The sequence below is a fragment of the Carica papaya genome, chromosome 6 (assembly GCF_054855325.1).
Source record: "Carica papaya isolate Zhongbai chromosome 6, ASM5485532v1, whole genome shotgun sequence".
In the NCBI taxonomy this organism is placed as follows: domain Eukaryota; kingdom Viridiplantae; phylum Streptophyta; class Magnoliopsida; order Brassicales; family Caricaceae; genus Carica; species Carica papaya.
In genome coordinates this window covers 10,146,301-10,167,144 of record NC_142314.1, presented here as the reverse complement: position 1 = coordinate 10,167,144, position 20,844 = coordinate 10,146,301, and the positions used below count along the sequence as shown (strand labels likewise).

Here is a 20,844-nt window from a genome sequence, read left to right as displayed (position 1 = left end):
GTATGTTTAACAGGATGCAGTCGAGTATGCTGCTGCAGATGCCGCAACCTCCTCGCTGCTTCTTTACGCTGTTGCTGCCTATTTTTCTTTGTCTGGAACTCGTGAGATGATTCATATTTAGGCAGGCTGTTAATGCAATCATAAAGTTAAAAGCAAGCATTAGGAGAATTTTATGTAAGGACGATTGCATTGTCAAGGACAACAACTCTTTGTTCAAGCACTTTCTCAAGCATATCATGTGATGCTACCTTAACATCGAGCATATGTCAACTTTAGCCCACTAGATATCGTGCGGAAGAGCCTTCAAACTTTCTCAAGCATTCTGTGCTCATGATTTTCTTGGTAAGTAAAAAATTCCTGAGCATAACAATCAGCATGTCCTCATATCTATAACTTCAAAATTAAAATTATCTATTTACTTAAATTTTTGCTTGGCTTAAATCCTAATTGTTTTCATATATATATATATATATATATATATATATGGGACTGCATTTAGTTGTGACTTGTACGTTTTAAAAGTATTTTTATAATTAAATACAATTTTTTTGCTTAAATACAAAATTTTCTTTTAATAAATTCAGAGACAAATTAAAATACATAAATTTTTATAAAATAAATTTAATTTTCATTAAAAATTTACATTTAAATCTTAAAATTATATTTTTTTAAATTTTATAATTGTATACATACGTTACTGACGACTGCTCTCATGGTAAATTACTTGTAGAACGATACCCGTATTATAATGTGTAAATGGAACTCTTAGTATCTTTTTCTTTTCTCGTCACACCCACATATATATAGACATACAACATAAGAGACTAATTAATTTCTTCTTCTTCTTCGTTGTCATTGTCTTCTTCTTCTTCTTTTTTATTGTTTCAGAAGGGAATAGAAAGAAAAGAGGAAGAAAAGAGGGAGGGAGGGAGGGAGTAAGTAAGGAAGAAGTCAAACGTTGTCCTCTTAATATCTAGTTTTATAAAAGGAAGTGTTTACAATATTATCGTTATTCTTTTCTTATTAGAAAGTTATTATTTATACAAACAAATTTATTTGTTCATATTTAAATTCCATACTCCAATTATTTAGGTTTCAAAAGTTTAAATTTAGATTGCTAGTAAAATGTAAAGTTCAATAAACAGGTATATATTTTTAATTTAGAATTAGAATTGCGTTTTCAACAATGAACTGCAAAATTTTAAAATAATATTTAAATATTTTTAATAACAAAAAAGTTTATTATAAATTATAATATGAAAATTGGTACAAGTAAAACCATCTAGTATAATTATGATAACTAATATATTCTTTAAATGTTAACACAACAATTAAAAACTTGTGTAACTTAATGTTATAAATACAAACTTCTTATAATAGTCTTAAATATATGAACATGTTTAAATATCAGAGAAACTCGAAACATTTTCCATTTTCTACCCTATGTTTTTCCTAAATTTTATTTTTAGTTGCCATTAAACTTTTTAATAAGTCTTTATTCACTAAAAAAATCAGGCGGTTGGTTAGAGGAAATCCACGGGGACATTTCTAGAGTTCTTGGTGGGCTTTTATTTTTTTTGTTTTCTCTAAAACAATAAGTTGAAAGTATCTCAAACTCTTTGATATCATATTGTACCTTGACAATTAAAGCTTAAAAAGAACTATTAATAAATAAAAATGAAGTCACAAAAAGATCGAAGGAAATGGTTTTTTTCCCTAGATTGTGTTTGGTAAAATGAACAGGTACTCTACCACCTCCAACAAAATATTGATAGAGAAGGAAAAATAATATCCCTGAAAAATGCCAAGAAAAATGAAAAACCTCTTATTTCCCCAGTATAACTTTTTCCTCACTCTTTTCAGCCTCTCCAGGGCTTTAAAATGGATCCTGGAAAAAATATATATGCCGACCCTACTTTCAGAACTATCTTTATGAACTCGTATACGAAGTAACTAATGGCAGCCGATGGTAAAACCTATAGGAGTAGAAAACTAGGAAGTTAGGAGGTAAACTCTTTAAGGTGAACGGCTAAGTAATTGCTGTAAACAGGAATCCAATTCAAACCCCTTGTTTGTAAAGGCCCTAAGCTCAAAGAAATGGAAACATTGCATTATAGCAACTATAAGTGGAAACAATTTAGAATTTATGGTTTATATTCCTTACACAGTAAATTGGGATGCCTAATAGGACTACAGAAAATTTCATTTTACGGCAGTTCATAGTAATGAAATAAATTATTAAAGCAAAAAAAATAAAAATTCTATGGGGTTAACCTCTACTGGGTAACTTTGATGGGGTCCGAGATGTAACCTTTACTCGCAACTCTCCTATTGTTCAGGATCTGGATCATGATCTTCTTTATCTGAAATAGTTAAATAGGGGGATGAGTTATACTAGCCCAGTAAAAATATCACATTAATCACTTATACGAAAAATGAAGGTTGGTAAAAAAAATCATAAAACCACTAATGAAACCATTTACTTTCTTAAATAAATTCATTTAACTTAAAAATCGTTATTTCATACTTACTATTATGGATTTTCAAACACGACCTATGGAGATAATAAGCCGGATAACATTGAATTTCATACATAAATGAGCAATAATAACAATTTACCTTCTTACTTGCTTATCAGTACTTCTTGGAGTCCATAAAGATCCCCTTACGTGTGGACTCAAAATCCAAGTTATTGATTAACTGGTCGTCTCCGTACCTAATTCGATAATGAGTACCAAACATATCACTGCCTCAATACCCTGTCCGATATGAGGGTGAGTTATCCTCTCAATCCCTTTCGGTATGGGACTTTTCAGCCCCATTTGACTGAGATAATGTCCACGATAGAGTTTTTCCTATGTACCGGGTTCGTACACCCTTCTCCAAGGTACCCGATAAGTGTTTCGTACAAAAATTTACATCATCAACCACTCACCATTCACACACCAACATCACATTTTACCAATCAATGGTAAGTCATGCAATAGATAACACGTAAACTAATCCACATTAAGTCATGCAATTTAATCAACACGTAAATCAAGAAAATATGATTTGGACATTTATTGTAACCAAATCAACAGATGAGGACAACACAGTTCGATAAACCAAATAACCGAGAAAATAATTAAAACCCGTAATTTAAAGTACACAATAAAACAACAAGTATTTCAAAAAGTATATGAGAAAATAAGCAATAACTAGGGCAAAATACACTGACCGATTCTGGCTCAATTAGTGACCTAAAATTAATTTTAAGATTTTTTTAATTTTCACAAAACACAGCGTTCTTGATTATTAAAGTTTAATTTACCATAACAGAGAGAAGGGTGAGAAATTCTTACCTTAGATCGGTGTCTGAAACACTGTACTTTTCATTGTGTCTCATGGCGGTTCTCGGGTTTCCTAGAGTTTTCCTGCGAAAATTAAAAATACTTGTAACGTATCTAAAAATATCCTAAAAGGTAAAAATAGGTATTTTAAAACTTTTCTGGCCAATTTTATGGTTCCGACATGGCGTCGTTGTCGTGCTCCAGTGGCGACTCTGCTGCCCACGATGGCTATTGCCCTTGGTCTGGCCATTTTTGGCCGATTTTAGTTGATTTTGGTCGGTTTTGTACGTAAAACTGCAAAAAATAAAGTTAGGGGGTCTCGGTTGGTTAGAAAATGCAGAAAACTGAAATCCTACCGGTGAAAGATCTTCGAGTGTGGCAACTCCGCCGTTCTTCCTTCACAACCAGGGTTCTCATTCGACTAACCTATACCAGAAAAGGACGAGAAACACAATGGCTAGAAAACCATGTAAAATAGGAAACGGAAGGGGGTCATCGAATAGGATTTTAGATTTTGGCCGCGGTAGCTCGGCCCAGCTTCGCTCATATTTTTTGGCTCACCCGTCGGCCTTTCTGCTCCGATGTGCATAAGGAGATTCGGGATTAGATTTCGAGCGAGAAGGGGAAAAAATACATGTTTGAGATTGGTGATGGCAGTTGGTTTCTTTTTCGGCTGCCCTTCTTCTTATTTTCTGGCAAGGACTGGTGCAGCTTAAGTTAGGGTTTCCTAAAACGTGATGTTTAAATACTCTCCTCGGGTCGATCTAGGTCGTCCGTGCGTTGACACTTGACCATCTCCTGTCCATTGGATCCCTCTTATTCAAGGAATGGATTTGGGCTGCATGATCAAATTGAATCTGACCATCTGATCGCGTATGAAGGAGAAATATATCGGGGTCATCTGTGCGCACGAGATGTGATCTAAACCGTTAGATCGCCTAGGCATGCGGATGTCGGCATGGCCTCCCGCATGGAGTCGATGTCAATGTGTGCACCACGCGGCATATTCTGACTCATCGTGGCTGCTGACGGGGCCATCCCATGTAGTCATATTTTTTTTTTACAATTTTACTCTTTGTTTTCAATTTTTTTTTTCAAAAACACTCCTCTTATTCACAGTTCCACCCCTTTCCCTCAAAATTATTTTCAATTTCGTCCCTAATTTAATTTTTTTCAAAAATTCTACAAAATTAAAATGAAATATGATAACATTATTTAAATGTTTAATTTTTATTAATTGAAAAATTATCTTGGACCAAATTTCTAGGCCTAGGTGTTACAACTCTCATCCCCTTAAGAAGAAATTTGGTCCCTCAAATTTTTTGCCTTCTCACTAGTCAAATAATTAGGGGTACTGGGTTCTAAAGTCCAATTCTAGCTCCCAAGTGGCCTCTTTCCTTGCGAGATTCTGCCATAAGACCTTGACGAAGAGAATTTCTCTGTTGTGAAGTACTATGTTCTTCTGGTCCAAAATGTCTACCGGTACCTCCTCATATGATAGATCTTATTGGAGTGAAAGTGGCTCGTGAGATAGGATATGCGAGGGGTCTAAGTTATACTTGCCTAGCATAAATACATGAAATACGTTATAGACTCTAGATAGCTCTAGTGGTAGTACTAGTCTGTAGGCAGACATACCATTTCTGTTCATGATCTTAAACGATCCAATGAACGGGGGATTTAATTTTTTACTCTTACTAAACCTGTTGATACCCTTAAAGGGGGTGACCTTAAGAAACACCCAATCACCCTTCTCAAATTTCAAATCTCTCCTCCGGATGTCCGCATAACTCTTCTGTCTACTCTGAGCTGTCTAGATGTTCTTCATGATTTTAACTATCTTGGCTGTAGTCTCCTCTACAAGATCTGGGTCAAAAAATTTCTATCACCAACCTCTTCCCAACAGATCGGTGACCTATAGGGTCAGCCATACGGGGTCATGCCGATACTTGCTTGATTACTGTTATTGTAGGCAAACTTTATCAGGGGCAGGTAATCATCCAAATGGCCTCCAAAGTACATAACATAAGCTCTAAGCATATCCTCTAGTATGCAAATTATTCATTCTAACTGTCCATTGGTTTGAGGGTGGAATGCAGTATTGAGGGTCAATTTTGTTCCCATTGCTTACTGAAAATTAGACCAAAATTGAGGTGTGAACCTGGAATCTCTATCGGATACCATTGTCACCGGAACTCCATATAGCCTGACTATTTCTCGGATATAAATTCTTGCTAGCTTGTTTAAGGGGTCAGTCATTTTAGTAGCCAAGAAATGAGAGGATTTGATGAGTCGGTCAATAATTACCCATATAGTATTATGTTCCGAGCGTGTCTTAAGCAACCATGTTACAAAATCCATTGTGATATGTTTTCATTTCTACTCCGCGATCGGTAATGGCTGAAGTAGCCCACCTGAGCGTTGATGTTTTATCTTAACCTGTTGACATACAAGGCACTTAGAGATGAAATTGACAATTTTTCTTTTCATCACACTCTACAAAAATTGGGGTCATATATTTTTATACATCTTAGTACTTCTGGGAAGCATGGTGAACTTTGAGATATGAGTCTCTGTCATTATGTTAATTTTTAGTTCACTATCATCTGGGACACACACCCTATCTTGGAACCTAAGAAACCCATTGGCAGAGACTTAGAATTCTAGATTTACTCCTTATTATGTATCCTTTTTGAGAGCTGCTATGATGGAATCAGTCAATTAAGCTTCATTTGTTCTCTGAATCAGTTCGAGTTGTACAGTTAGATGGGCCAGACTTGTAACTCTCTTCAAGTCCTGAAACCATATCTATTACGCAACACCTACTACCCTGCATTCGAAAACCATTAAGTGAGCTAATATACTTGCACTTTTTCTGCTAAGCACGTCGGCTACCACATTGCCCTTACCCGGGTGATACAAAATCTTACAATCGTAGTTCTTGAGGAGCTCTATCCAATGCCCCTGACACATATTGATATCTTTAATAGTGAATATATACTTCAAGCTTTTACGGTCTATATAAATATCAAAAGTCTCCCCATATAAGTAGTGGCGTCAGATCTTCAAGGCATGGATAATGACCGCAAGTTCTAAGTCGTTGGTGGGATAATTCTTTTCATGACTCTTCAACTGTCTTGATCTATAGGTTATGACTTTTTCATACTACATCAGAACACAGTCCAATCTCAGGTAGGAGGGATCACTATACACTGTGTATCTACCTGTCCCACTTGGTAGAGCCAAAATGGGTGTGGTAGTCAACCGCTGCTTGAGTTCTTTAAAACTCTTTTGGCAACTCTCGTTCTACTCAAACTTGGCATCATTCTTTGTAAGTCAGGTCAAGAGAGTGACTAGGCTAGAAAATCCTTCAACAAACCTGCTATAATATCATGTTATTCCCAAAAAGTTACGAATATCCTTAACCAAAGTCAATTTTTCTCAATTGAGTCCTACCTCAACCTTCTTGGGATTCACTGATACCTCATCCTTTGATATTATGTGCCCTAGAAAGGTAGTTTGCTTGAGTTAGAACTCACACTTATTCATTTTTGCATACAACACTTTTTTTCCTAAGAGCCTGTAAAACCTAAGTAAGGTGATGAACATGTTCCTCTCTGCTTTTTAAATAGAATAAGATATCATCAATAAACACAATGATGAACTGATCTAAGAATTACTTGAAAACCTAGTTCATTAAGTCCATAAAAATGGCTGACGCATTGGTTAGCTCAAATGGCATGACTAGGAACTCATAGTGTTCGTATCTGGTTCTAAAGGTTGTCTTAGGAATGTCATCTTCCCTTATCTTTACCTTATGGTAAACCAAACGTAAGTTTATCTTGGAGGAAACCTGAGCACCCTGTAACTGATCGAAAAGATTATCGATCCTGAAAATGAGATACTTGTTCTTGATTGTGACTCTATTCAATCCCCTATAATCAATACACAACCTCAGTGACCATCATTTTCCCTTGCAAATATGACTCCAGCACCCCAAAGAGATACACTGTGTCGGATGAACCCACTATCTTGTAATTCTTCAATCTGTTTCCTCAGTTCTTCTATCTCTATACGATTCATATGGTAAAGGGTAACCGAAATAGGTTTAGTACCAAGCTGAAGATCTACGGTAAACTTAACTTTTCTATCCACCGGTAGTCCGGGTAGTTCATTAGAAAATACATCTAAGAATTCTTATACCGCAGGGCTTGGATGCAAATTTCTTTCTTAGGCTTGCGTAAAGTAGAAGAGAACAACTGAGTTAAGGCATTATATAAACAATGCAGTTACCATGAGGGAATAATATCTGAAACTTTTATTAATTGGTGAATGACTCTTCATTTGGAAGATTAAATATAACCTTCTTATGAAAGCAATCTATGATGGTGTAATATGTCTCTAACCAATTCATCCCTAGAATTACATCGAATTCTCTATTACTATCATGTCTACACTCAATTTTCTACCTGTTATTTCTATAACGCAAGCTTTGTATATGACCTCCTCTAGTAGTGTCTCATTCTCAAGAGGAAACACAAATAGTACAAGGTCGAGATTTTCAAATAACACATTAAATTTTTTTGTAAAAACATGTGAGACAAAAGAATGAGAAACACCAGTATCAATCAAAATAAATGTAAAGTGACTACAGATAGTGTACATACTATGTTTCACGTCCGGATTGGCTTCAACATTCTACTGGGTGAGGGTGTAAGCTCTATATTGGATGGGAGGTCTGGTCTGATTCTGATTTCTTAGGTGTAACACCCCAAATTATTATTATTATTATTAGTAGTATTATTTTATTTTAATTTTTTGTAATTTTTATATGAATATAATGATTTATTATGTAATAATATATAGTTTTAATTTAGTTTAATTTAATTAAATAGAAATAAAAATAATAATAATAATAAAAAGGAGTAAAATTATTTTAGGGATTTAATTGAAAATAATTTTAGAAAAAATGGGTGAAAATTTGGGTTCTATGGGTGTTTTTGAAAAGAAAATTGAAAACCAAGGGTCAAAACGTAATTTAAAAAAATTATACCACGTTAGTAGCCCGGTCAGCAGCCCCGGCCAACCAGGATACGCCGCGTGGCAGAGACTGTAACGACCCCAGAAATTTAGAATGAAATATGTGTATTAGAAATGTCAAATGCGGAAGCGTAATAAAAATTTTGATTAACATCCCTTACACACAAAAAAACCAAAAATGTGCTCAAAATATAAAAGAACAAACTACTAAAAGAGATACTCGAAAATAAGAACTATAAATATAACTACGGAGTCTTTAGGCGTCCCCTTCGCCGTCTTCCTGCGAAACGGGCTCGGGAACAATGTATTCCTGATCTGAAATGGTTAAATAAGGAATGAGCTACACCAGCCCAGTAAAGACATCACACTATCTCACCGCCACGGAGGTAAAGGTGGGTAGAAAACACAAAAAGACCAATGGAGCATAATTTATAATAAACTCTTTTATTAACATAAAAACCTTTACTGTCCACTTACCTCAATGAGATCCATAAAACAACATGTGAAAGCAATAACATTATCATCATCATGAAATCATATGAACTTTATAACATAACATATATCACACCTTTACATTTCAATCATCAGAAAACAGATTTCCTCTTTTACCAGCCTACTAGTATCCCTGGGGATCCATAGGGGGTCTCCTCTACACGTGAACCATTAATATTTACAACCTGATTCCAGGGCCGTCCTCATACCCTGTCCGGTATGGGCACCAAAACCATGAACCTCAATACCCCGTTTGGTATGAGGGTGAAACGGGTCGTCCCCATACCCCGTCCGGTATGGGCGCCAAAACACATAAGGTCTCCATACCCAGTCCGGTATGAGAGACCACGTTCCCGGTAGGGTTCCCTACGGACCCAGTCCCTCCACCATCTCCCAAGATATCTAGTCAGGCTGTCCACATTATCCACTTATCAATTTACATAATATATTTGCCCTTTTTCTCAGTTTCAATCATCCAAGCACACACAACATGTAAATCAGTAATGGACACCAAACAAGACAACACAGTATCGGGTTCATCATAATACAAACTATAATAAAAGAAACCATGATTCATACATACGAGACCATAACGTAATTACATCAAACATCATGCTGCACTTAATACTGAAAATTAAATCAAACAATAACAGACCAACACTGTATCAGACTCGGGCTCCATTGGCAACCTTAATTAATTATGCATCTATAAAGTCACACAGTACAGTTTAATTATTTATTAAGCTTTAATACCGTGATAGGAAATAGGGTGAGGGGTCCTTACTTGTTTCGGGGTCTGAATACGGCTCTACAGTGCGCCTACAGGCTGTCCCTAATTTTCCCTGAATTTTTCCTGGGGAATTGAAACGCACCACGGGTACCTGCACGAGTCCCAAAAAATCCCAAATTAGACCTAGGGCCCCTTTCGGCCAATATCGCAATTCCGGCACGGCGGCTCAACCGTGCTTCGGCGACGGTACCGCCGCTTGCGGTGGCGATTCGCCTCGGGTTGGCTGTTTTCGGCCGAATTCGGCCACACTTGCATCGGTCCCTGTGATAGAACAACCCTAGGGCCCTCAGTGGGCCGAAAAATCATGAAAAACTGAAACTTACCGGCGGCGGTGCTCTCGGGTGCGGCGGCTCCTCCGGCGTGAGTCGTGTTTTGATGTTTGGCTCCGATTAACCTGTAGAGAAAAGAACGGTGATCACAGTGGTATAAAATTTGCATCAAATGGAGGCCGGGAATGGACTCTTCGGAGGCAAAAATCGAGGAGGGGAGCGGCGACGCCGCTGGGTTTTGGCTGGGTTTTTCAGCCGTTTAGCCGGTGGTTTGGCTCCGGTTTGGCCATAGGCGGACTCAGCGTCGAAAAACGAGCAAGGGGGAGAAAAATTACCTCGATCGGCGGTCGGAAACTTCCCCGGTGCGGCGGCGGGTGGCGGCGGCCGGCTCCTCCGGCGTCTGGTTCTTCTTCTCCGGCGAGCACTAGTGGCTAGGGTTTCCTTGGTCAAGTGTGGGTGGAGATATTTATACCCTTTGCCTTTTAATCTCGACCGTCCATCAAGATTGAATCTGGACCGTTCGATCGCGATTTAATTGGGATTAAATCTGGGTCGTTCATCGCGATGCAATCTGGGCCATCCGTGCCTGATTGAATCTGGGCCGTCCATGCGCGTGAATCTGGGCCGTCCGTGCGCACGTTTGATCTGGGCCGTTCGTGTGTGCGGGAACGGATCTGGGCCGTCCGATTGCGCGCACGCGGATCGCTCACGTGGCCCGTTCCCTGGTCAGCGTTGCCTTGCCACGCGGCTCATTCTGGTTGGCCAGGGCTGCTGACCGGGTCGCTGACGTGGCTGCTGACGTGGCACAACTTTTTTAAATTTCGTTTTGACCTCCGGTTTTCGATTTTCTTTTCAAAAACACTATCAGAATCCAAATTTTCACCTCTTTTTCCCAAAATCAATTTCAATTAAATCCAAATAATATTTTTACCCAATTTTATCATTATTATTATTTTTATTTTCATTGAATTAAATTAAATTAAATTAAATTAAAAATTTAAATAAATAAGTAAGAATAAAAATAAATAAATAAAAAAATTTTATTTTTATTCGGGTGTTACAGAGACACTGACGCGGGAGGCCACACGGAAGGGAGCCACGTGGGCGATCCGCGTGCGCGTGATCGAACGGCTGAGATCCGTTCCCGCGCGCACGGACGGTCCAAATCAAAAGCGCATACGGACGGCCCAGATTGCACGTGCACACACGGTCCAGATTGAATCGCGCACGGATGGCCCAAATTACATCACGATGAACGATCCAGATTCATTTTTTTTTAATCGCGATCGGACGACCCAGATTAAATCGTAATGGACGGTTCAGATTAAAAGCGAAAGGTTATAAATAATCTTATCCACACCCAAACCCTAACCCTAGCCACCAGAGTCCTTGCCGGAGAAGACAGCCCAGCCGCTGGGGAGCTGACCGCCACCACCTGCCGCCGCACCGGAGCACTTTTCGGCTACCAAACGAGGTAAAAATTCTCCCCTAGGCTCAGAATTCGATTCTAAATCCACCTATGGCTAAATCAGAGCCAAAACATCGGCCAATTGGCCGAAAAACACCGCCGAAGCCCAGCGGTGCTGCTGCGAGTTTTTTCGATTTTTACCTCTGATGAGGCCCTTCCCGATTCCCGTTCGATGTAATTTTTACACCATTGTGACCACCGTTCCTTCCTCTACAGCTTGACAGGAGCAAAACACCAAATCGCGACTCGAACCAGAGGAGCTGCCGCATCGGAGAGTCCCGCCACCGATAAGTTTCAATTTTCGATATTGTTTTGGGCCCATGAGGGCCCTAGGGGTGTTTTCTTACAGTAACCAATGCAAGTTTGGCCAAATTCGGTCAAAAAGGGCTAGAAACAGCCAACCCGATGCGGATTGCCGCCGCGAGCGGCGGCGCCGTCACCGGAGCATGGCGGAGCCGCCGTGATAGAATTCTGAAATTGGACGAATAGGCATTGAGTCAGATTTTTGAGTTATTTGGGACATGTGCTGGTACCGTAAGTGCGTTTCAGTTTCCGGAAAAAAAAAATTCAAAAAACCTAGGGATTGGCCGTAGGCGCAGTGAAAATCTGATTTTCAGCTTCGAATCAAGTAAGGACCCCTCATCTTATTTCCTATCACGGGATTAAAGTTTAATAAATGATAAAACTGTATTTTATGAATTAAATAGATATACATAAGTATTACGGTTGCTAATGGAGCCCCGAACCGGACATATTTCTCTGTTAGTTTCTGTTTGATTTATTTTACAGTTTAAATGTAGTACAGTATCTGATTTATTTATTCTATAGTTTTGAATGCATGAATCACTGTTTACTTCGTTATGGCTTGATTTTGTGAATCCGATGATATGTTTGCCTTGTTGGACGCTCGTTACTTGTTTAAAGTATTTATGTTTATGTGAGAAACAAAAAACTAAGAAAAAAATAGAAAAGGTATATAAATTGATAAATGGATAAGTTGACAACCTCACTAGATATCCTAGAAGATGGTGGACAGACCGAGTCCATAGGGAACCCTACCGGGAACGTTGTCTCATATCGGATGGGGTATGGAGACTTTAAATATTTTGACGCTCATACCGGACGAGATATGAGGACGACCCGTTTCACCCTCATATCAGATGGGGTATTGAGGTTTATTATTTGGCGCCCATACCGGACGAGGTATGGGGACGGCCCTGGAAATTAAGTTTGTTAAGGGAGTGGTTCACGTGTAGCGGGGACCCCTATGGATCCCCATGGATACTAGTAAGCTGATAAAAAAGGGCTGTTGTTTGATGATTGGAATATAAAAGTATGACATGTACTACGTTACAAATTATGTATGAACTTATGATATCTATGATGTTATTGTTTCCATATGTCGTTTTTATAAATCCCACTGAGGTAAGTGGACAGTAAATGATTTGATTATTGATAAATAAATTTACTTGAAACTTGTGCTCCATTAGTTGTTTTTGGTTTTCTACCAACCTTTACTTCTGTGACAGTGATATAGTGTGATGTCTTTACTGGACTGGTGTAGCTCATTCCTTACTTAACTATTTCAGATCAGGAGGACTTAGTTCCCGAGCCCGATCTACAAGAAGACGGCGAGTAGTTACCTATATGTTTATTAGTTTCTCTTATAGTCTTTCATATCCACTATTTTTTTTAGATGACTTATTTTCGGTATTGTTAGTACGTTTAAGTTATTGTGTAAGGGATATTAACTAGAACCTTTTATTTCGCTTACGTACTTATATTCTTTATATACATTTCCTTTTCAAATTTCCGGGGTCGTTATTATAGGCACTTTCTTGCATAGTGCTGGACACTTTCACATATGCGACAAGTATTATTGAGGCGATAATAAAGTCGATTCCCATAATCCTTGCTACAATATTGGCAAGCCTTACTGCGTCCTGTTGTTGAAGCCTGTGTAACGCCCAAACAATTGGGCATTTTTGTAATTTCCTTATTAATTGTATTTATTAAGTTTATTTAAAAAAAAAAAGAGCGCCACGTCAGCAGGCCCAGTCAGCAGTCCTGGCCAACCAAGACCTGCCGCGTGGTAAGACCACGTCGACCCGGAGACGGGCCACGTTGGCGATCCGCGTACGCGCGATCGGACGACCCAGATGCATCCCCGCGCGCACAGACGGCCCAGATCAAGCGTGCGCACGGACGGCCCAGACGCAATCGCACGGACGGCCCAGATGCACGCGCACGGACGGCCCAGATTAAATAAAAAATGGACGGCCCAGATTAAAACAAAATGGACGGCTGAGATCAAAAGGCAGAAGGGTATAAATAGAACCCCCACACCTGACCACAAAAACCCTAGCCGCCTGCCCCCGCCGAAGAAGACGAACCAGACGCCGGAGAAGCCGGCCGCCGCCACCCGCCACCGATTGAGGTAAATTTCATACCCAACACTCGTTTTTCCACGTTGAATTCCCCTGTGGCCAAATCGGAGCAGGGGGATCCTCTTTTGAAGAGGCCCAATACTGGCTGGCAGAGACTGAGAGAGCTTTCGAGACCTTGGGAGTAGTTCCTGAGCAGAGGGCTGTCATTGCCTCCTACATGCTGGTAGGGGAAGCAGTACGCTGATGGGAGCTCAAGCGGACCACCCTGCCTACACCAGCTACTTGGGAGCAGTTCTTAGCGGCCTTCCACGCGGAGTATCTCCCTAAACACATCCAACACCTAAAGGAAATGGAGTTTGCTCAATTGGTCCAGGAAAACATGACAGTGTCGGAGTACGCCCGTAAATTCCTAGAGCTGGGCCGACATGCCCCGGAGACATTGATGGATGAGGGCCGAAAGGCCAGGAAATTCCAGTGGGGTCTCCGCCCGGAGATCAGACAACACTTACTAGTAATGGAGCTCGAGACATATTCAGCAGTCCTGGCAAAGGCGCAGATCATAGAAAGGAGCTTCGACACCCACCCTCAGCTAGCGGGGAGTTCCCGACCCTCAGCCCCGTTCCGCAGGCCAGCACCTACCATGCCTGTCCAACCCAGTAAGAGGCCCAGACCCGCCATCCAGGCCCCTCCTCAGGCTACGGGGGCAGCACGTGGGAAGATCTGCCAGTACTGCGGCAGGGATCACGGGGACCGACCCTGCTACCGCCTCAACAACACCTGTCGCATATGCGGCAGTGCCCAGCACTATGCAAGGGAATGCCCTAGGAACCAGAATCAAAGAAGGCCTCCAATCCAGGGCAGAGTTTACAACCTTACCCAGAAGGATGCCGACGCAGACCCGGACGTGGTACATGGTATGTATACTATCTCTGGCCACATTGCTCATGTTTTGTTTAATACTGGTGCATCACATTCTTTTGTTTCACATGTTCTTGCTTTCAAAATTTGTGTATCACCTGATAGATTTGATTCATTGTTGCTTGTATCTACCGCTGGGGGGGAGACATTGCTAGGAGAGGTTTTCTACAAGGCATGTGCCGTGGAGATAGCAGATAGAAAATTGAGGGTAGACCTGATAGGGTTAGACACGGGGGATTTTGATGTAATCCTAGGAATGGATTGGCTAGCGGCGTATCACGCCACTATAGACTGCTTTAACAAAAAGATTGTATTTAATCCTCCCAACGAGGAGCCATTTACAAGTTAATAAAATTATTCAGTACTGATTTCCCCTAAGGGCAAGTTTTCTTAATTCCTAGTGCCTTAATCTTGTATTTTCTCTAACTAGGTAAACCCAAGAAAGAAGTTTGTATCCAAGAGATTCCAGTAGTCCGAGACTTTTCAGACGTATTTCCGGATGAACTGCCCGGTCTACCAGCGGACAGAGAGGTCAAGTTCACCATAGACTTACAGCCAGGTACCCAGCCCATCTCAGTTGCTCCTTACCGAATGAGCCGCATCGAGATGGAAGAAATAAGAAAACAGATCACTGAGCTATAAGACAGTGGTTTCATTAGACACAGCGTTTCCCCATGGGGTACCGGGGTTACTTTTGTAAGGAAGGGAGATGGAACGTTGAGACTGTGCATTGATTACAGAAGGATAAACAAGGTAACAATTAAGAACAAATATCCTCTTCCCCGGATTGATGACCTTTTCGATCAGTTGCAGGGTGCACGGGTCTTTTCTAAAATAGATCTACGATCAGGTTACCATCAGGTAAAGGTAAGAGCAGAAGACATCCCCAAGACGGCATTCCGAACCAGGTACAGACACTATGAGTTCCTGGTCATGCCGTTTGGGCTGACCAACGCCCCGGCCATCTTTATGGATCTAATGAACAGGATTTTCAGAGAGTTCTTGGATCAATTTGTCATCGTGTTCATCGATGATATCTTAGTCTACTCAAAAAGTAGAGAAGAACATGCTCATCATCTTGCCCAAGTCCTACAGGTACTCAGGGAAAAGAAGTTGTATGCAAAGTTGAGCAAGTGTGAATTTTGGCTCGAGCAAACCGCCTTCCTAGGACATGTTATATCGAAGGAAGGGGTGTCAGTGAACCCCGAAAAGGTTGAAGCGGTACTTAGTTGGGAAAGGCTGACAACAGTTAAGGAAATTCGCAGTTTCTTAGGGATGGCAGGTTATTACCGCCGGTTTGTCGAAGGGTTCTCTAGTCTAGCAGCTCCTCTAACCCGACTCACAAAGAAGAATGCAAAATTTGAATGGAATGAGAACTGCGAAAGGAGTTTTTCAGAATTGAAGAAGCGACTGACTACTACACCCGTGCTGGCTTTACCGAGTGGATCAGGAGGGTATACAGTTTATAGTGATGCCTCCTATCTGGGCCTGGGTTGTGTCCTGATGCAGCATGGAAAGGTTATAGCATATGGGTCTAGATAGCTAAAGAATCATGAGAAGAACTATCCTACCCATGACTTGGAGCTTGCCGCAATCATACACGCCTTGAAAACCTGGCGCCATTATTTGTATGGAGAGACCTTTCAGATCTACACCGATCATAAGAGTTTGAAGCATATCTTCACTCAGAAGGATCTCAACATGCGTCAGAGAATATGGATGGAGCTCCTCAAGGACTATGATTGTGACATCCTATACCATCCAGGTAAGGGCAACGTAGTAGCCGATGCCCTCAGCAGGAAAAGTGCAGGCACCCTAGCCCATTTGATGGTTTCAGAATGCAGGTCCATTGGGGCCACGCAGCAGGTTCGACTGCGAGATCTGAAGAGGGCCACATGTTTGGGCCACCTAGCAATCCAACCCGAGTTAATCCAAAGAATAAAGGAAGCCCAGTCAGTCGACCCCGCCCTAATAACCCGCAAGAAGGATGCAGAACAGGGAGTGAGCTCAGAATTTCAGATCCCTGCCGACGGATTGATTCATTTCAAGGACAGAGTGTGTGTCCCAGACGACAGTGAGTTAAAAAGAGACATCATGACGGAGTCCCATAGTTCAAGGTTTGCCATGCATCCAGGAAGTACAAAAATGTTCCAAACTATGCGACCTCGGTTCTGGTGGAATGGGATGAAGAGAGATATAGCCGACTTTGTATCTAAATGCTTGGTATGTCAGTAGGTCAAAGTAGAACATCAACGCCCAGGTGGGTTACTTCAGCCTTTATCGATTCTAGAGTGGAAGTGGGAACATATCACCATGGACTTCGTATCGGGACTACCCAAGGCACGATCGAGACATGATGTTATATGGGTAATTATTGGCCGACTCACTAAGTCTTCCCACTTCCTGGCCATCAGAATGACTGATTCTTTGGACAAGTTGGCAAGAATGTATATCCGGGAGATAGTCAGACTGTATGGAGTCCCAGTGACAGTTGTATCCCATAGGGACCCCAGATTTACTTTTCGGTTTTGGAATAGTTTCCAGCAAGCTATGGGAACAAAGTTGTCTCTTAGTACTGCCTTCCACCCCCAAACGGATGGACAATCAGAGAGGACAATTCGTACGCTTGAGGATATGCTCCGAGCTTGTATCCTTGACTCCGGGGGCCATTGGGACGACCATCTACCCCTGATAGAGTTTGCCTACAACAACAGCTACCAAGCAAGCATCGGCATGGCCCCATATGAGGCGCTATACGGGCGCCCGTGCAGGTCACCGATTTGTTGGGAGGAAGTGGGCGATAGAAGATTGTTCGGCCCGGAGTTGGTAGAGGAGACCACGTCCAAGATAGTTAAAATCAAGAAGAACATTCAGACAGCTCAGAGTAGGCAGAAGAGTTATGCAGATACCCGGAGGAGAGACCTAGCTTTTGAGAAAGGCGACCGGGTGTTTCTTAAGGTCACTCCTTTCAAGGGAATTAGTAGGTTCGGCAGGAGGGGAAAATTAAACCCCAAATATATTGGACCATTTGAAATCTTAGACAAGATTGGTACCGCTGCCTACAGACTTGCACTGCCTCCTGAGCTCTCCCGGGTTCATAACGTGTTTCACGTATCTATGCTACGTAAGTACAACCCGGACTCTTCTCATGTCTTGGCTCATGAACCGCTTCCACTCCAAGAGGACTTGTCTTATGAAGAAGTACCGGTCGGTATCACGGACCGAGAGAGCAGAATACTCCGCAACCGGGAAATATCATTTGTAAAGGTCGTGTGGCAGAACCACACGCCCAAGGAGGCTACTTGGGAACTGGAATCAGAATTTAGAGCCCAGTATCCCCATCTGTTCGATCAAGAGTAAGAGGCAAATTTGGGGGACCAAATTTCTTTAAGGGGGGGGGAGAGTTGTAACGCCCAAACAATTGGGCATTTTTGTAATTTCTTTATTAATTGTATTTATTAAGTTTATTTAAAAAAAAAAAAGAGAGTGCCACGTCAGCAGCCACGTCAACAGGCCCAGTCAGCAATCTTGGCCAACCAGGACCTACCGCATGGCAAGACCACGTCGACCCGGAGACGGGCCACGTTGGCGATCCGCGTACGCACGATCGGACGGCCCAGATGCGTCCCCGCGCGCACGGACGGCCCAGATCAAGCGTGCGCACGGACGACCCAGATGCAATCACACGGACGGTCCAGATGCACGCGCACGGACGGTCCAGATTAAATCAAAAACGGACGGCCCATATTAAAACAAAATGGACGGCTGAGATCAAAAGGCAAAAGGGTATAAATAGAACCCCCACACCTGACTACAAAAACCCTAGCCGCCTGCCCCCGCCGGAGAAGACGAACCAGACGCCGGAGAAGCCGGCCGCCGCCACCCGCCCCTGCATCGGAGAAATTTTCGACCGCTGATCGAGGTAAATTTCATACCCCCGACTCGTTTTTCCACGTTGAATTCCCCTGTAGCCAAATCGGTGCCAAAATCCTGGCCAAACGGCCAGAAAACACGGCCGAAACCCAGCTGCGTCGCCGCGCCCCTCCTCGGTTTTTGCCTCCGATGAGGCCCTTCCCAGCCTCCGTTTGATACAATTTTTATATCACCGTGATCACCATTCTTTTCTCTACAAGTTGATCGGAGCCGAATCACCAAAACACGAACCTTGCCGGAGAGCCGCCGCACCCGAGAGCACCGCCGCCAGTAAGCTTCGATTTTCCGTAATTTTTTGGCCCCCCGAGGGCCCTAGGGTTGTTTTATCGCAGGGACCGATGCAAGTGTGGCCGAATTCGGCCGGAAACGACCGAAAACAACCAACCCGAGGCGAATCGCCGCCGTTTGCCGGAGCACGGCGGAGTCGCCGTGCCGGAATTGCGATATTGGCCAAAAAGGGGCCCTGGGCCTAATTTGGGATTTTTTGGAACATGTGCAGGTACCAGTAGTGCGTTTCAGTTCCCCGGGAAAAATTCAGGGAAAATTAGGGACAGCCTGTAGGCGCACTGTGAAGTCGTGTTCGGACCCCGAAACGAGTAAGGACCCCTCACCCTATTTCCTATCACGGTATTAAAGTTCAATAATGATAAAACAAAAATTCTTGATTAAACGAATGTGTGAAATTGCTTAAGGTCGCCAATGGAGCCCGAGTCTAGTGTGTTGGTCGTTTAACTGTTATTTGGCATATTTTACAGTTTTAAATGCAGTATGAGGTCTGATGTTTTCATTTCATTGTTTCGTGTGCATATTTTACTGTTTTATTGATTATGGGTTGAATGACTGAGAAACCGATGCTGTATGTTGTCTTATTTGACATAAATTACTGTTTTACTTGTTTGCGTGTGAATTGATGATGCTGACTGGGGAAAAGGGGAATGAAAGGTTATGTAAATTGATAATTGTATAATGTGATCAGCCTTACTAGATATCCTGGGAGATGGTGGACGGACCGGGTCCCTAGGAAACCCTACCGGGATTGTGGTCTCTCATACCGGACGGGGTATGGAGACCCTATGTGTTTTGGCGCCCATACCGGACGGGGTATGGGGACGGCCCTGGAATCTGATTACAAGTGTTAAGGGTTCACGGGTAGCGGAATCCCTATGGATCCCCATGGATACTAGTAGGCTGGTAAAAGAGGAAAAATATGTTGTGTAATGATTGAATTACAAAAGGGGTGATAAGTATTATGTTATACAGTTTATATGATTTCATGATGATGAAAATGTTATTGCTTTCGTATATTGTTTTATGAATTTCACCGAGGTAAGTGGATGGTAAAGGTTTTATTATTGATAAAAGAATTTGTTGTAAATTATGCTCCATTGGTCTTTTTGTGTTTTCTACCCACCTTTACCTCCGTGACGGTGAGATATCGTGATGTCTTTACTAGGCTAGTGTAGCTCATTCCTTATTTAATCATTTCATATCAGGAAGACATTGTTCCCGAGCCCGTTCCGTAGGAAGACGACGAATGGGATGCCTAAAGACTCCATAGTCATATTCATAGCTTTTACTTTCGAGTTTCTCTTTTAGTTAGTTTGATCTTTTATATTTTGAGCACGTTTCTGGTTTTAGTGTAAGAGATGTTAATCGAAATTTTGACTTCGCTTCCGCATTTGACATTTTTAATACACATATTTCATTTTAAATTTTCGGGGCTATTACAGCCTGAGTAGGAACTTGATAAAGGATAAAAAGAAGAACATACCGTACATGCAAATAAGTAATTTTATTATTTTTTTTTTGAATTGAACTGTAACCTTTTAAATTCCCGAATAATTTTTTTTTTTAATTAATGTTGCTGGTTTAATTTACTAAACATTTAATGTGTTCAAAATAATAATTATTTTTTTTTTCAAAATAACTGTAGCTCTTATATTTGTTAGAAGGTGCAAATAAATAAAAAGGGAACACTCATTTAAAATAGTATAACAATTTAATATTATGTTTAAAATAATTTGTGTGAAATTCATATTGTAGAAAATAGAAATTGATCTTAGAATTGTAAATAAAATAATAAAATTTTGGAATATAATTTTTTAATTTCACTTAAAGTTTTATTTAAAGATTAATTTTTGTTCTTATTATTAGAGATTTATTTTTATTATTTTTCATTAAGTTTTCTGTAAAGATATACTTTGTGTAAATTATA

At 41.2% G+C, this 20,844-nt stretch overlaps 1 protein-coding gene across 2 annotated transcripts in view; it reads right to left on the bottom strand.

Annotated features, from left to right (window-relative positions):
* Positions 1-1,841: 1,841 nt before the first annotated feature.
* Positions 1,842-20,844, bottom strand: part of LOC110825428 (Mitochondrial substrate carrier family protein) — a 37,319-nt gene continuing 18,316 nt past the window's right edge. Inside the window, exon 4 of one of the 2 annotated variants that reach the window (XM_088223247.1) lies at positions 1,842-1,976. In XM_088223247.1, coding sequence (XP_088079373.1) covers positions 1,860-1,976 — 117 coding nt within the window. In that variant the 3' untranslated portion in view covers positions 1,842-1,859. The remainder of the gene's footprint in view (positions 1,977-20,844) is intronic. The other variant, XM_088223248.1, reaches the window with a different exon arrangement.